Source organism: Anoplophora glabripennis, unplaced genomic scaffold (assembly GCF_000390285.2).
Source record: "Anoplophora glabripennis isolate ALB-LARVAE unplaced genomic scaffold, Agla_2.0 scaffold483, whole genome shotgun sequence".
NCBI lineage: Eukaryota > Metazoa > Arthropoda > Insecta > Coleoptera > Cerambycidae > Anoplophora > Anoplophora glabripennis.
The window spans coordinates 127899-145610 of record NW_019417794.1 but is presented as its reverse complement, the minus strand read 5'-3'; the positions used below and the strand labels follow the sequence as shown (position 1 = coordinate 145610).

At 30.3% G+C, this 17712-nt stretch overlaps 2 protein-coding genes across 2 annotated transcripts in view; one reads left to right on the top strand and one right to left on the bottom strand.

Annotated features, from left to right (window-relative positions):
- LOC108910844 (retinol dehydrogenase 13-like) overlaps window positions 1–5026 on the top strand; it is a 39615-nt gene extending 34589 nt beyond the window's left edge. Inside the window, exon 4 of the mRNA XM_018715588.1 lies at window positions 4781–5026. Coding sequence (XP_018571104.1) covers window positions 4781–4969 — 189 coding nt within the window. The 3' untranslated portion in view covers window positions 4970–5026. The remainder of the gene's footprint in view (window positions 1–4780) is intronic.
- An 8231-nt stretch (window positions 5027–13257) lies between these two features.
- Window positions 13258–17712, bottom strand: part of LOC108910841 (metabotropic glutamate receptor-like) — a 105486-nt gene continuing 101031 nt past the window's right edge. The window contains exon 7 of the mRNA XM_018715584.2: window positions 13258–13436. Within this exon, the coding sequence (XP_018571100.2) occupies window positions 13258–13436 (179 nt within the window). The remainder of the gene's footprint in view (window positions 13437–17712) is intronic.

Here is a 17712-nt window from a genome sequence, read left to right as displayed (position 1 = left end):
TGTAGATGGATTTTGGACTGCACATTCCAAAATGTCAATTTGACTATCCTGATTACCACATGCGTGTGTTCTTGTTGTCTTCTCATAATTTGCATTTGCCGTTCTTTCAAACCTCTCCTTCAGTTTTACAAAACACTTTGTACGAGGATATCTTTGTAAATCTGGATTATTAGCTTGGTAAATACGACTTGCCAATAAACAGTTACCATGAGTTTTACTAATTATTCTATTATTTATTTACTAATTCTTCTTTAGAGTAATTCATTTCACAATTATTACTGTCGCTTTTCTATTAAACCTTATGTGAATCGAAAATTTTCCAGATTATCCTTTGACAGGAGCCTACTACGTTATTTTACATATAAGCTATTTGTAAACTTCGCATTTTTTCATAGAAATGAGATTTCATGAAAAACTAATGAATTTTGGTATAGGAGCAGGTATAGCAAAGTTGTAGAGAATTTAATTCTGCATCTCATGGTATGAAAATATACAGGGCGTTGCATTTAAAAAAATCGAGATTTTTCAATTTTTCAATTGGCAATTTTGACATGATATTTTGGTCACCCTGTATAACGCAGGCCAGTTTTTGGAGCATGATTCGGAAGAGTCATCCTTACTAAATATTTGATAAAAAAATGGGCTTAGTAGCTATTAGTATAACCTGTCAGTATCAGAAAATGTAAGCAACCAATATCGACTAGAAAAATCTTTCGAGCGAGATATCTCAAAAACTGTGAATATTTGAATAGAACTATTCTACACAAAGTACCCTTTATTTTTTATGTAGAATCCGAAAAAAATATAAAAAAATGGGTGTTTCCATTTAAAAAACCAAAGTTGGTGTCTATCCAGGAAAAGTGGAACACCCTGTATAGTTGAATATATTTTTAATTTGTACATGCCGAGAAATGTGGCAACACAGTAAAAAGAAAAATCCATATATGCCTCATTTTAACATAGATATTGGACTTTCCCGCACTAGTGGGACAAGCTGTATAGGTTTCACATTATTGTTGTTTCATTGATGATTTGTTCGGATAATTAACTTGTTTTTACTACCTATTTTTGATTAAGTTGTTATTGTTGTGTGACGTTGCCATGTTGATTTCAAAAACTGGTAATTTACAGTAATGTTTTACTAGTAATAAAATTAAAGAATACAATTGTACTACTTATAGTTATGGGTCTAGTTTGCGTCATACTTTAATTACCAATTTTAAATTAGGTTGTAATTATATTTAACGCTCTGGGGTATTTTGGACGAGTTCAAGTCAAGTCATACCTTCAATTTTTGTGGTAAAGATTCTCTACCGCACTGAAGACTGCAAACAAACACAGGAACCGTTTCCAGTGGGAGTACTTTTTATGTGGACTATTGGACCGTCGATTGAAACATTGTACCTATAGCAATTATTGGACTTCGAGAGCAACCCTTTGACCGAGAAAAAAAGCCTCTTTCCTCCATCTAGTGGACAACAACGGTGGTGCAGCTAAATCAGAGTCCAGGAATCTTAGTAGCCGCAAGTTATTTCTTTTTCTGTTTTTTCACTGCTTTCTGTACATATTTATAAATACTTTTTCCCCACATGGTTTTTTCTGTTAGTGTTTAGTAACTTGGATATCCTTTAAAATATTTGATATGCCATTGGCACAGTAGTTATTGTAGTAAATTTGCTCAATGCGTGAGGTATGAAAAAAAATAAGAATTGTTTTATTTTCTTTTAAACGATTTACTCTATAGATTTTTGTATATAGGCGGAAATTAAGGTGCTTACGTAGTCAGGGGTGGAGAAATAATGTGACGTCAGATTGATGCTAAAATGCGTCCCCTTCAAAGTAAAAATTAATCTGTCTCGGCGAAAGATTTAGTTCATAGAGTTAAAGGCGAAGTTTTTTTTAAATAAACTATATACAGTGTAATTAAAATCCTGGCCGAATTTTAATGATGGATTAACATCGTAAAGAAAATTCCGATTAAAAACTGTGAAGATTGTTAAAATTGGAAAAATATCGTTATCTAACCGAAAAAACGTGTTCATACATTTTAGTCCAGGAAATATGGAGTTGGACGCGACTTTTTATTTCGGCAAGCTGAATTTTTCACTATAGATGCTAAATATTATGTACAATAACATGTTAGTTTCCACAGTCATAAAAATGGGTGGAAGATTGTTTACAGGGTGGTTAAATGTATAATTTTTACGTAAATTCACGTTTTTCGCTTATAACTTTTTTCCGTTCATTTCCACGAGAAAACAGTAAAGTACTTTTTTTCGTCTTCAAAAGACCTTCAAAACTAGCCATCGAGCGTCTAAAAATATTAATTAAATCAAAAGTTATAAACAGAAGAAGTTTATTTATGACTTTTGAATTAAACATTTATAAACTGCGTTGTTATTACCAGAACGTTTTGGCATCGTATCCTCTCATTCCTTATCACTGTCTAATAATTCGCATGAAATCCGGAATCGATAAGTTGAATCGTTTACAAGTTATGGCCTTATAAACAAATTAACTAATTATTAGTCTGGACCAGCGGTATTCAAACTGTGCTCCGCGGAACCCTGGGGTTCCGCACAACCTCTCTGGGGGTTCCGCGACTCAAAAATTCCGTCAAAAATTTTAAATTTTATTATCGATAATTACAAAATTCAAAAAAAAATATACTCTTAAAACTTTTTATTTTTATAAGTACACGCGTATAAGTTACTATAAGAGCTTTATCTATTTATGCAATTGCTGACCAGGCAATGCATGCCTTTTGCAACTACGTACCTATGCGAAAAATCATTGTCCACGTACATAGCGACAAAAACAAAGTACAAAATTTGAAATGCGATTGCAACTTACGACAATAGCACCTAATTTTAATGTATTACGTAAAAATATTCAAATACATCCCAGTCTGATTATATTTACTCTTTTTTAATTACTCAATAAATATTTACTTTAAAGTCTTCCTTTAATTTTTACTTAGTGGAATATTTATTTTATTAATCGTAGTACATATTTATAAATATATTAAATAATCAGTAAAAAATGTGTTCGAAATTTTTTTTTTAGGCGTAGGGGTTCCTCAAAAAAATCAAAATGTTGGCGGGGTTCCGCACGTCGTAAAAGTTTGAAGACCGCTGGTCTGGACGATCCCGAGGATCTTCTACAATCGCACTGATTTTTTTCATGGTAGGTTTCATAATAATACATTGAAATCTATCATCTTTTTTTTTTAATTTCAAATTTGCAACCAGGAATTTTTTTTATTTTTTAGTCTTAGTTCCAAAATGAAATATATGACGCACGAGCGTGATATAGTTATATATTATTACATATTCGGAAAGCTTATGAAAAGAGCTTTAAGTTAAAAAAAATTCGTCAAGATTCGTTGAAAAACAACGGAGTTACAGACTGTCAAATATATTATTTTCAAGCGAATTTCCCTTATTTAATGGCAGAACTATGAATATTATCGTCATTTTCTTCGGACTTGCTGTCGTTCGTTTCCCCCACCCTTCCGCCGCGCCACGGCTCGCCGAAAATCAAGCGACCCACTGACTTTTGAAAATATTTCTTATGCATTTAACATCCTTCCACAAAAAAAATATTTTTACCTGGGAAAGTACTCGGGTTGCCGGTTATGACAGTATTTTTTTTGCCGCTGCCAACCTAATTTGTTTAACGATCTTTTTTTTTTTAACTTAAAGCACTTTTCATAAGCTTTTCGAATATGTAATAATATATAACTATATCACACTCGTGCGTTGTATATTTCATTTTGCAGCTAAGGCTAAAAATAAAAAAAATTTCCAGGTTGCATATTTGAAATTAAAAAAAATGATAGATTTCAACGTATTATTATGAAATCTACCTTGAAAAAAATCAGTGCGAATGTGGAAGATCCTCCAGACTAATAATAATTAGTTAATTTGTTTATAAGGCCATAACTTACCGATTCCAGATTTCGTGTGAATTATTAGACAGTGATAAGGAATGAGAGGATGCAATGCCAAAACGTACTAGTAATAATAACGTAGTTTATAAATGTTTAATTCAAAAGTCATAAATAAACTTCTTCTGTTTATAACTTTTGATCTAATGAATATTTTTTGACGCTCGAGGGCTAGTTTTGTAGGTCTTTTTAAAACGAAAAAAAAGTATTTTACTGTTTCTCGTGGAAATGAACGGAAAAAAGTTATAAGCGAAAAATTATACAATTAACCACCCATCTTCCCCCCATTTGTGGAAACTAATATGTTATTGTACATAATATTTATCATCCATAGTGATAAATTCAGCTTGCCGAAACAAAAAGTCGCGAAATGGTCATTTCCCAGCTTATTTCCTGGCCTAATTTCTATTTAAATTTCTTATGTAACGTTAGAATTTGATTGTTTAGAAATTTTTGCTTAAAATTTTTGTTTACTTTCAAGTTATTTGAAACTATTTGCTATCAAATTTTAATTTATAATTTGCTAACTAAATAATCTCGATTGTAAGCATAATAATACATTTATTTGTACAAGGGACTCAATGAGGCGTAAATGCATCCCACAATTCCAGATTCCTGAATGTTTTTAATAACTTTGAACGTGATGTATCTCAAACAAAAAGTTCTTTAGACACATATACATGAAATGTAGCAAACTGTACGTTTTGCTACATTTCATGTACTTTGCTACATTTCATGTACTGAACAGTTAAATGTGATTCCGTTTACATCATTTTGGTAATTAGTTGCACGGATTATAATTTTTTGATGCTTATTATCTTGTATTTTTAGAGTTGTGAGGAAGCAGCTCAAACGACAATCTATCTGGCTTGTGCAAAGGAGATCGAAAATGTTTCAGGACAATTTTTTATCGATTGCATAAAATTTGTACAACCTTTACAGACCCATAGCAAGGAACTTTGCAAGAAAGTATGGGATACATCAATGAAATTTACTGGAATTGAAAATTCTGGATCTTAATTATTTTTATTTATAATTTTACCATTTTAAAGGCTAAATAAAATGTTATTTTTGTTACCAATTGTTCTATTTTAAAATTTTTATACTTGTATCGAGAATTTTTATATTAGTCAGAGGCAAATATAGGTAGATATCGACGAGCGAGGGATCGAGGAGCCTAAAGATACCTATTATTTGAGAAGCAGCAGGTTGATGTCCGAGAGAGTGACGATAATCCAGGCATGGCAAATTTTACCCGTAAAAAATAAGGAAATTTTGAAACTTGACAGTTTAGCACAGGTTCGCATTCCAAATTACATATAGGCCGTACGATATTTGTTGAGATATAATTCCAAGAAGACTCCTATGTCACTTTTTTGGAATTAACCGCATTCGACACACGAGGTAGAAAGACATTAGTGGCGTGGCGTTCACAATTGCAGCTTGCAGTGTATACTGTGTTTTTGAAGTTACAAAGGCGTCTTTCTAGAGAAGTGTATCGTTCTATGCATTTTCAGTGTTATTTCTTATTAAAATAAATCAATGTTGGCGAAAAATAAAAAAAAGTAATTTATTTCCCAGTCGATGAGTATCGTATATGTATTTTAATATTCTGAAAATAATGCGGAAAATTTCAACAGAACTTTGACTTATTCTTTTCTTGTATTAAGTTTACAACCACTATACCGATGTCAGCAGTGGTTTTTAACAAAATTATAGACTATTCAATTCTCTATAACTTTTTTGTTTGAAAATGTTTTTTCTTAGACAAATTGTTTTTAAATTATACTCAAGTAAATTGAAATGTATTAATTAAAATTGCACAACCGCGCTCGTTTCGCATGATATTTTTATTAATTTTATGGACAACTTATCTATTAATAACGAATTGTATTCGTATCAAAACCACCACGAGGCAGAGTAAACGTTGAGTCTTTTGTTGTGGTTTCCTGAGTTGGCCTAATCCCAGCTCATACGGAAGGGAAACTGTTATCTGTGTATCTGTGTATGTATGTATTTCTAGTCCAGGAAATATAGAGTTGGACGCGACTTTTTGTTTCGACAAGCTGAATTTATCACTATAGATGCTAAATATTATGTACAAAAACATATTAGTTTCCACAGTCAAAAAAATGGGGGGAAGATTGTCTACAGGGTGGTTAATTGTATAATTTTTACATAAATTCACATTTTTCGCTTATTAGGTCTTAACTTGTAAACTATTCAACTTACCGATTCCAGATTTCATGTGAGTTATTAGACAGTGATAAGGAATGATAGGATGCGATGCCAAAAAGTTCTGGTGATAATAACGCAGTTTATAAATGTTTAATTCAAAAGTCATAAATAAACTTCCTCTGATTGAACTTTTGATCTAATCAATATTTTTTTTACGCTTTTGGGCTAGTTTTGTAGGTCTTTTAAAGACGAAAAAAAGTACTTTACTGTTTTCTCGTGGAAATGGACGGAAAAAAATTATAAGCGAAAAACGTGAATTTACGTAAAAATTGTACAATTAACCACCCTGTAAACAATCTTCCCCCCATTTTCATGACTGTGGAAAATAATATGTTATTGTACATAATATTTAGCATCTATAGTGTTCTGTTTTCAATATTTACTATTCCAGCAGGTATTTCTATTTTGTCTTTAAGGACTATGGAATTTATTATTGCTTCTCCGCTTTCTTTCATTACTGGTACCTTTGCTATAATTTCAGTTCTTGGTGGGATGATATATATATATTTTTCTTTTCTTTCTTATAATTGTCGGTGTCAGGGTGAATTAGTGTTTTTCCTTCAATAAATAAAGGAATTTTTATACTGTCTGTAATTAGATATCCGTTTCTGAAATCGAGGATAGCTCCGATTTTTTGAAGAAGGTCTAGGCCAAGGGTCGGCAACTCGCGGACCGCGGTCCAGGTCCGGACCGCGAAAGGTAAAATACTGGACCGCCAAAAATTTTTTGAAAGTATAAATTACTCAAATAAATTATTTAAAAAATGTCTTTTACTTTTAAGTGTCAATCTTATCATTTTTTCTAGCATTTTACAATTGTGTGAGTGTGTGAGTTCTTAATGGTTAGTAAGCAAATTAAATTTGAGTCCAAATTAAAATAAAAAAATAAGAAATATGAATTATTTTCTGGACCTCGTTAAAAATTTTCAAAAGTATCCGGACCCCACCTAAAATTACTTGCCGACCCCTGGTCTAGGCCTATTAGTCCATCATAGGCATCACTAAATTTGAATACATAGTGAGTATGTATCAATCCAGGTTTTTTAAATATTTTCGAAACTGGAATATCTGCAGACCAATCATGTGTGGTTGTAGTATGCGGTGTTTTAATTTTAAAGTTTTTTTTTTAAACAAAATTTCTTTTTATTTAAAAACTTTCACAAAAGTATCGATGAATTAAAGTCAAAATGAATACAATAATCTCAAAAGTATGAGCTCTGTATTACCTCTAGACAATAACTGGTTAAACAATGAACTTGACCCATATTTATAAGTTTAGCAGAACAATGAAACTGTAAGGGTTGCAAAGTCAGCTATTGTCAGGATTGATAACTCGCGTTTATGCATACATTCCACTTTATCTTGTTGTAATTTGAAAACTATTTGTCTAAAAAAAATAGTTTAAAACGAAAGTTACACAGAATTTAACCTTTTGTAATTTTTGTAATAATTATTTTTCACTGCATAAAGATGTTATTTGGGGTGCGAAACTGTGCTACACTCTCGAGTTTAAAAGCCCCTTTATTTTTTTTTCGAAGTAAGCCCCCCTTTTTACTCCTCCATTACCTGGATTATGACGGACAAGTTGAATAGCTTTGCAATCTTTCGCTTGCTGGTTTCTCTTTCAAATGCTATTAAAAAAAACACAGAGCCATATTCAACATTCTTTATTAAGAGCTTCATTGAAAACACTAATTAGAATACAGGTACATTATTTGTTACAGTTAAATTTATTTCATTAGCAATTACTTAGGTTTTAGATAATTTTATCGTTACTTAAGAAATATCAATTTTATAGTACAATATTACAACATTTAATACCGCCATAAATATGTATTGAATTTAACTTGAATTTAGGATACCAAAAATAATTTTCTAGATGCGAATACCATCAACAGAGTTTTTTCACAATTCTTTCACTATAATGGTGTATCCCATTGAAAGTAAGGTAATCTGTATAGGATACTTGTAGAAAATAATTAAAAATTATTTTATTTACTAACACCAGTGGCATTAACATGAGTAACATATAATCCTCGAAACTGTGAATTTCTGAATTTTTCTGTTCATGGTTGAGACATTAATATTTTTTACATTTTTTCCTTAAAAAAATGAATGGACTTCAAAAGTACAAGAAAGAATAGAAATTTAGAAAAGTTGATGTGAACTTTTGATATAAATACAGGTACAAGAAGTTTATAAATATTTTCATTATGTTGTCCCACTAGTGAGTTAATTTTTTCAAGTTTCTTGGCCACTATAGAATGCTGTTTCCTGGTGGGACATATATAAAATTAACGATTTACGACTTATGAACAGAAAAAGTCTGTACTCGTGACCAACGACATATCCAAAATACCTCTAGAATAAAATGTCTAGAATCTTATTTAAGAGATCTATTAATTTTCATTTGAAATTATATCACTCCTGACCTAATTTGAAGTAAGAGATGAGGATTTCCTTATGATCCTTTAAGACTATTTGATCATTTGAGTTTTTTTCAGCTTTTCAGTTTCACTTCTCACACTTACTTCAAATCAGTTTCTTTGAGTTTCTAAAACGTTTGCATTATGCAACGTGTGCATTATTGCTAACTATATTATTATTGGAGATACAAAACTGGTTAAATTATTAAAATAGCTTGTATGAGATACTTATCAAAATTACATTTTTTTAACGAAGGACATTTCGTTAAACTTTACAGATTTAAAATGAACAAAAGAATTTAAATATATACTTTGAAAATCCAACAAACAAAATTTGCTATTAGAAAATCATTAATGCTAAATTTTAAGGTTCAAACCTTTTGAAAACTTTCCAAAATTCAGCGCATTCCTGAAGAATGAATAAATAGGTAAATGGCGTTAATATTGTTAATACATATCTATGACGGTTTGTAACACATAATTTCATGTTTCACATTAGTACACTATTCAACGTAGGGCTCAATATTGCTGAATAATGTCGTAATGTTAAAAATTTTTTATCAGCAGCTACATGCATTCATCTCGTTTAAATAAAATTATAAAATCTTTGGTATAATGATAAGGAATATAATCTTAAAACGTATCAGTCTATCATTCGTAATAAAATAAGATTCACAGACCGTTTAAGCCTAATGATCACAAGCATTCAATTCATATTAAATATGTATAGAATTATTCCTATTATGATATTGAGCTTATCAGAATACAAGGACTTGTCTTTCAATTAATTTGTAGGTATTTACAATTATTTCTAAAGTAGAACCAGATAGGTCTCCCAAAAAGCCATTGCTTTGTATTATTTCTGTGTTAGATTTTATCAGTTTATAAAAAAATATTCAGTGAATGATTCCTTATCGTCTCTAAACTCTCCTTTTACTAAAATTGAAATGTAGTTTCTTTTGTTATACAACCAAAATTATAATATTTTAATGGAAATGTACAGGCATGCTTTAATCAGTGCTTAAGTAAGAAAAAAACTAAATCATCGTCGAACAGATTCAGTTAAATGATAAAAAATCTAATATTTATTGCATTTATTTGTAAAAAATAATAACTAAACCGGAAACAACTCCACATAACAAAACTTATACATGGTGGAATAGAAATGTTGGCAAATATCTACGGTGTCTCTGAAGATGTTTGAAGCGTAGTGACGAAACTTGGGCTAATGATTTATTTAATAAAGGCTGAAATCCACTGAGCTTTGTGAAGCAGTGGGTGAAGTCAGTATTATGTTGGAAATTCAGTTTATATTTAATTTTTAATGGTACTTTCAAGTAGATCTAGTAGAGATAGATGAATTGATTTTCAAAACCTCGCAAGAGTGTTTGTTAAGCACCATTATAAATTTTGTCTGAATTAAATTTCTTGATTTGGACGCTATCTTGGATAGGTTTTATACAAATGCCCATGTACTACGTTCTGACAGACTTCCAACATTTTTTTACACCCTGTATACAATTTAGTTACAAAATAAATTAATAAAAGTGACGTACATATACGTATACGTATAAATTAAAAACATTAGTTTAATTTTTAATTATACACTGAAAAATGGTCGTTTTTATCATATTTTCGAAAAATTTTCTTAAAGAGCTACAAAAAACTAAATCGACGCTGTTTAATACATTTTTAAACATAATAACCTCTGAAGAAAGAAGTGCAACATTTCTTGAAAAATATTTTAAGGATAGATATATAGAGAGAGCTAGGCTACCATCTAACCATTCGTTTCGAGGGAGTGCGTCTAATTTTTGACATTGTCTACAGCTTTAGTGAACCTTAGGTAAGCCAGCTCCTAGAGAGTAGCGCGGTCGACGCCGTCAGATCTCTGAACACGTAACATAAAAAGAAAAAAATTTTCAGTTCAACTGTTTTAATAGGACAACAAAAGTAAATATTATAATAAGTAAATAAATGCATTGTTTGTTAGATTTGAGGACAAGCGTCAAAATTTATGGACAAAAGTCGGTAAGAAAGTAATTTTGAGTTGATGGAAATTAGTTCTGATGATTTATGGATTATGGATGTCGTCATTTCGGTCATTTCGGATTTATATTAAAAAAACGACTATTTTGCATAAAAAATTGGAACAATCTATCTCTATACGTTCTGTATACATAGAAAAGAATGTATCTAACTAAAAAATCATTCGTTGATAAAAAAAAAAACTACAGAATTTAAGTGTCGTTTTGCGGACACACTTCAAACATTAAGAAATTTTAAAATATGTGAAAAAAGCAGTTTTTCGAGGGATTTAATGTGTAGTAAAAGACACTTTTTGAATATATTATTAAAAACTGTTTATGGGTTTTTATATATGTAATTTCCGAAATATACAAAGCAATACGTTTTATAGGAAACAGAGTTATTTACGTATATGTGTAAAGAGAAGTACCTAATGATCACATACAAAGAACATGTCAGTAGAATTGCTATTATTCCCTAACACAAATATAGTTCTCATTAAACATGTTTGAAAAAATAAAAACAAACATCTTACCCTGTGTTACATAGTATTTGATAACAAGTTCTTAATTATTTACCAGAACTGAAGTAACGAATTTTAGATTAGACAGTTTCTTCACAAATATTTCTTACATTTTTTTCAGTGTAGGTATTTGAGCATATCTGGTCATTGACAGTAATTCGTCCTATACTAGAGTATCTAAACATTATTTCTTTGTTAAAATAGTTTGTTATAGGAAATAAATTAATGATGATAAATAAGCTTCTGTCAAAGTCATTTGTTTATTTCGGGTGCCTCGTCCATAGCCACTCCGATCCGTCAGACATAAATTTCCCTCTTGTTTTTTCAAAAATAATTTTAAACTGAAATATGTCGAAAAGTCCTAAATCAAAATCATATTATATATTTTTGAAAAGAAAAAAATTTAACGAAGCTAAGTATGAACTAATATATAGGGTGTTCCATTAAAAAAATTGTTAGATTATACTGTCATTTTTTTTATGTTCATTATTATCATGCATATTGTAACAATTTGCAAAAGTAATAAATTACAATTTTTAATGTTAAAAAAGGTACTCCATCATATTCACAAAAAGAGAATAAAATTACCTTTCAGTGAAAACATTTTACTTTTTCTTCAAAACTTTATGTCATCTGAAAATGAACAAAGTATATTTATGTTCTTTGAAACAAAAATTTTAGATTGAATTATTTTTCGAAATTGTCTTCTACTGTGATGAGTAAAAAGTAGATAGGTAATAAGTTAAGTAAGACCAATTGTTTTTGCATCCTTAGAAACTAAAAAGTGATAAATAATGCCGTTTGTCTTTCGAAACTTACCGGAAAATTAAAAATGATTAGCATTGTACCGGGTGTCCCAAAATATGTGGACAATCTCTCAGATTTATACTGGGGACATTAAAATAATATGACAAGTTCCTATAAAAATTTTCCCTAGAGGGTCCCCCCCTACGGAGATACAGGCCCCTAAAGGACACCCTTGAAAATCGATTTTTTTTAATAACTTAAAATACTTTATGTAACAATTATTTTTTAATACGATGGATAACAGATAAGACTCCTTAAAAATTGACCCGTGAAAACAATTTGGTTTATTTAATTTGCAAGGGACGGACTAACTATAGCACAATAATGTCAATTTTTTTACACCCTTTACCAAAACAATATTTTTAGAACCTTAATCTAAAAGAAGGCATTATATGTTGATATCGCTAAAATGAACTGAATTATTTTTGTTTAATATGATTTTTATTACATAATTTTGAATAACGGTTCAACATGAGCTCCTTCTAATGTAATGCATTCCCTAGCTCTGCGAATTGAAGATTGTTGGATCCTCTATTGTCCATCGTATTAAAAAATAATAAATTACACAAAATATTTTAGTTATTATTAAAAAAACGATTTTCGGGGGCGTCCTTTAGGAGCCTGTATTTCTGTCGGGGCGCCCTCTAGAGAAAATTTTTATAATTACTTGTCATGTTATTTTAATGTCCCCTGTATAAATCCGAGATATTGCCCATATATTCTGAGATACCCTGTATAACTTGCTTCATTTCTGAGAAGAAAAACGGTTTCTAACATTCCTATTCAAATGATATTTCAGAATTTAATTTTATATTAATTTAATAATCGAAAAAAATATTGTTATAGTTGACGAAGTCCTGCTTTTAACTTATCTTTTATTTCAACATTAAGTTTGAAATATTATTTATACTTATTCCTTTCAATATGCGGAAGCTCTTGCATTTGAAAACGTTAGCGTGCTTTGACTGCAAACTGGTTAAAATCTAAGAACTAACTTTTTGACAGAGCAGCTAATAGCAGCTCACGTTTTCGTCCACAGGCTATATGCTTAATAAAAGGAGCACTGTATTAATACCAACAAGAAGTTCTGGTAAATGATTTACGCTTAGTGATAACAACCTACTAAATTTGGATACAGTCTTAACACTAAGTATAACAAATTCTATTCGATTAATATTTACACAGCTATCTTGAAATGTCTCTTCTTTTCTCGAATGTATTCAGTTATACAACTTAAACCTGTACTGGCTTACGCTTTAAGCTCGACGATCTGCTCACTGGCGTCTGCTATAACGAGAGATCCTTAATCTTCGATGCTTGAGGTATAGTTACCGGGCCGTTTCCTATGTTGTAGTTGTTGTTCATTTTCGGAATATGGTCCGTGGAGTGGTTTAGAGTATTGTTGGAAGAATGAGGGGAAGTTTGAGTACTGGTGTCCTTTGTGTGGGGTTTTTCGTAAAGAACATCTGGAAAAGAAAGATAGTGATACTTTAATTTATTTCTTCCCAGATCGAAAAATTGTGTAAAGGAAAAAATATAAAATTTACAGTGGGAAGGTTCAGAAAATTTTAGGAATGAGGAAGGAGACCTTTCTGTTATATTACCAGGGGGAGAAAAAGCAAAAAGGGTTATGAAAGCTATGAAACAAATTAACTTGATATACGTATAATTCACGACAACGGTTTTTATAGGTTGTTATTTTCTTCTAAAGTTAATAAAATTGTTGAAATTTTATATATACCTATGTTATACATTTTATGTATGTTAATATGTGTTATACAGATTGATCTACAAGCTCAATGACAAACTTTGACAGATAGTGCTAGGTTAATTTTCTTATATGAACATAGAGGTCCGATTCGTTTTTGTTTAGAAGTTACAAGTATTTTAAAACGTATAATTTCATATTTCAATCTACGAGCCTGATAAATAAAAATGATGGTTACTACAACAATAATTATTATTTATGTTTAAAGTTTAAACATTAGTTAACCTTTATTAACTAAATTAACAATTCTTAAGACTATAAAAATTGTTCAAAATATCCTTCTTCGGCTCGAATGCAAGCTTCACATCGGCGAACTAAAGATTCCGTCACTCGATGAATGAAATTTGGATCATTTCTTATCTGGTTAATTGCATCTCGAATACTTTTCAATAACTGCTGATGGGTAGTGATTTCAACATGGTAGACAAAGAAGTAGATCTGGGGAATAAGATGGCCATGCTCTTAGATCTTTTTGACTTTTTGACTTTGACACTTATTCGGGAAATGATCATTTTACCAAGCAGTTACCTTTCTCCCTCATATGGTGGTGCACCATCGTGCTGATACCACATGTTTTGAACAATATTAAGCCCTACATCATCAATGAAATCAAAAAGGGTGTTTTCCTATCTATAATTTTGTGCATGTTGTTGAAGTAACCAGCGACGAAATTCTAATGGCTGAGGAGCATCTCCCACATGTAACGCTTGTACATTTTGGCGATAAAACGGGTGTAACGTTTTTCTGTTCAATACACGCCATACCATATTCGGTAATAAATTAAGATTATTTACAAACACTAATTGAAAAGTTGTCTATGACAGCGTCTATCATATCTTCTTCATTTTGTACATTCACTTCAGTATGACGAATGGCTTTTTTTGGAGCGGGATTACCTTCTTCCCGAAGTCTACAAAATGATGCACTAAAGACTATGTGGGCAGGTTGATATCTATTTGAGTATCTTCGTTGGTATTCTCTGGCTGCTTGTCGGGTGTTCCCATAGGACTACCGATATAGGTACAAAGACAATAGGCTTGTTTTGGTTCTGTCAGCGGACAGTATTAGAACAGTTCAAAATAGTTACCCAAGTGTATTGAATGGAATGAATGGAATGGTCAATTGATATTTAGCACTTTAACGCTAAGTGTCAAATGAATAAACAAAATGATACAAATAATAATTATTGTTATAGCAACCATCATTTTTATTTATCAGGCTATTTTGATTGAAATATGAAATTATATTTTTTAAATCTTTGTAACTTCTAAACAAAAACGAATCTATGTTCACATACGAAAAAATGTTTGAAATTAACCCTGATACTATCTGTCAAAGTTTGCCATAGAGCTTGTAGAATACCTTGTATACGCAAGGCATTTCCTAGCAAGTGACAAAAAATTAGGGGAAGACAGGACATTAAAAATGTTACAAGTTTCTCTTATATACATTTGTCAAATAATTTTTAGTTTATAAACTTCATAATGGTGTTGAAATAAACAAAAATAAAGTTAGTTTTGGCAATGGCTCGTAGAGTAAACACGTATTCATTAGTAGGGTGTCATAATGACTATTAAGAAAACGACAAAAATAAATAATCTGTAGATTATGAGACCGCAGACATGTGTAATGAACCAGTTTTAGTTGCTGTTAATCTTATTTCTACGCTATAGATGTTGCCGCGTATATTTCAATTGATTATAGATATTTTATTATATTCCGGTATTTGTTATTAACAATTATCCGCGCTTAAGTTGCACCGACTGATTGCCCTACTCTAGCAAGTTGCGAGGTAAAAGCTAAGGCTAAGGAAGTGTAAAGTAATTCTGGAACTAGTAGTGGGAATTTTTAGTAAATCGACGAATATATCAAAAACTACTCAAGTATTGTGTGTACACCAAATACTCTATATTTCTTCTAAAACGAAAAATTTTCATAGCAATTACGTATGTAAAATTTATAGTGTTTCATGAAAAATAAATGTTTGCTTTGGCAATTTTACACTATTTGTTATACCTATAACTAAAAGATATTTTTAAAATATGAGCCCCCTTGATACATGACGTTACGTTAATGATGATATAAAATTAAACTTCTCTAAGTAAATAGTCGATATATCGAAAGTAAACATTATATTTACAAAATATTTTTATTTTACCCTGTCTTTTACCTGTTTACTTATTTATTAATTTCAATTATTGGATGTCGTTTTGAACATTTTCTATTTTTATACATCCGAAGTATATTAGGATATAAAACAGAATTCTCAAAACAGGTTGATTTTTGGTAGAAGCTTCAAATATTTAATTATTGATTATAACATGCCCAACTTTAAATTGACTTTACCCTTGAAAAATTAAACCTGTTACTGTAATTGCCCTCATATTATAGAACCGTCGAAATTTTAAATTAAATAATGTAGCAGGGATAGAGCATATTCATGTATTCTAAAAGATTTAACGTCAGATTAATTCAAGATGATACATGAGTCAGTCGAATTTGGAATAAAATATTCGATTCTCAATCGGTCTTATTGAGCATAAATGTGCCACCACCACGAAACGGGATAATAAAATTTACTGTTTTATAGAGCAATTATAAGGAGAGCTGTTATACCGAGTGTCCTTCCTACTTAAGGCTGAAAATGTAGTCTTTTTAAATAAAGTTTTACCCGATGGATTTTAGCTTTAGACATAATTTATGAATTTTTTTTTATGAATTATTTTAGAATAAATTTAAAAAATGAAAAAATAAGTATTTTATTGAAAAATGTTCAGATGGATCACCGAAGTTCTTTGTCAATGTAATAAATAATTATATTTTAATACTGAAATTATTTTAAATTCAAATTAAAGAATATGAGCAGGGGAATTAAATACCTACATAGTTAAAATAATACATTTCCTTTGCACTATGAATCCACTTCCATTTAATAATCATTTTTCAAAAATTAATAGGATCTAAATTTCGTGAAAGTTCTGTCAAAGTAAAGTTCAGATATCTGGATAGTTATAAAAGCATTTCCTATGCACTATAAACACAGTTTCATTTAATAATTACTTTTCAGAACATCAATAGCATCTAATATTGTGTGAAAGTTCTGCAAATTAAGGTTTGTAAATCATCGTTATACATATTTAAGGAAAAATATACGTACATAATTTTATATAAAGAAACCTTGTATTTCAGTACAAATGTGTTATTTCAATTATAATTGACAACAAGGCTGATCCACATTTCTTATTTTTTTAAATTGCTGTAAAATGTTTTAAATTATTTAAACATTACAATTATTTAGTAGAAATGTATGGAATATATCAGATAAATATATTAAAAGCAACAGAAGATAAATATTAACATTATTAACAATAAGTTAGTAAGATTTAGGCAACTAAAAGTTCAAACTAAATTTAGTCTGATTTCATAATAATTTCGTTTTGCTGCTTACCTTCTTTTTTGTTATTACTATTGCGTTTTCCTAAATTAGACAAAAGGAAAATATATCTGATATTTTAATTAAGCGAAATTAACATTTTCAATGTTCCTTTAGCAAAAAACATAAATATATAAAATTATTTCTACTAATACTGGCACATTCGCCAGAACTTTAAAAATTCAATTCCGTAGCGAATAGAAAAACGAAGAAAAACAAGACCATTTTTCCCTGGAATCAATCTTCAGACTTTCAAGTTTTTTATGCGAACCATAGTTTTTGATCAATTAAAAACCGCCACAAAAAAGTAGGATGACCTTTGCACATCATGACAAGAAAGTCTTCTATTAAGCGGTTTTCAAGATTTAAAACTGACTTGAGTAGTCAGTGACTGGCAAAAATTTGATTTATGATCTCATGACACCATAATCTCATAACCCCATAACTCTGTACCTTCATAATCCCTTAACTCCATAACCCTAAACTAGAACCACGAAACTCTATGAGAATATGGACTTATACATCATGGGTTCGAAACTAT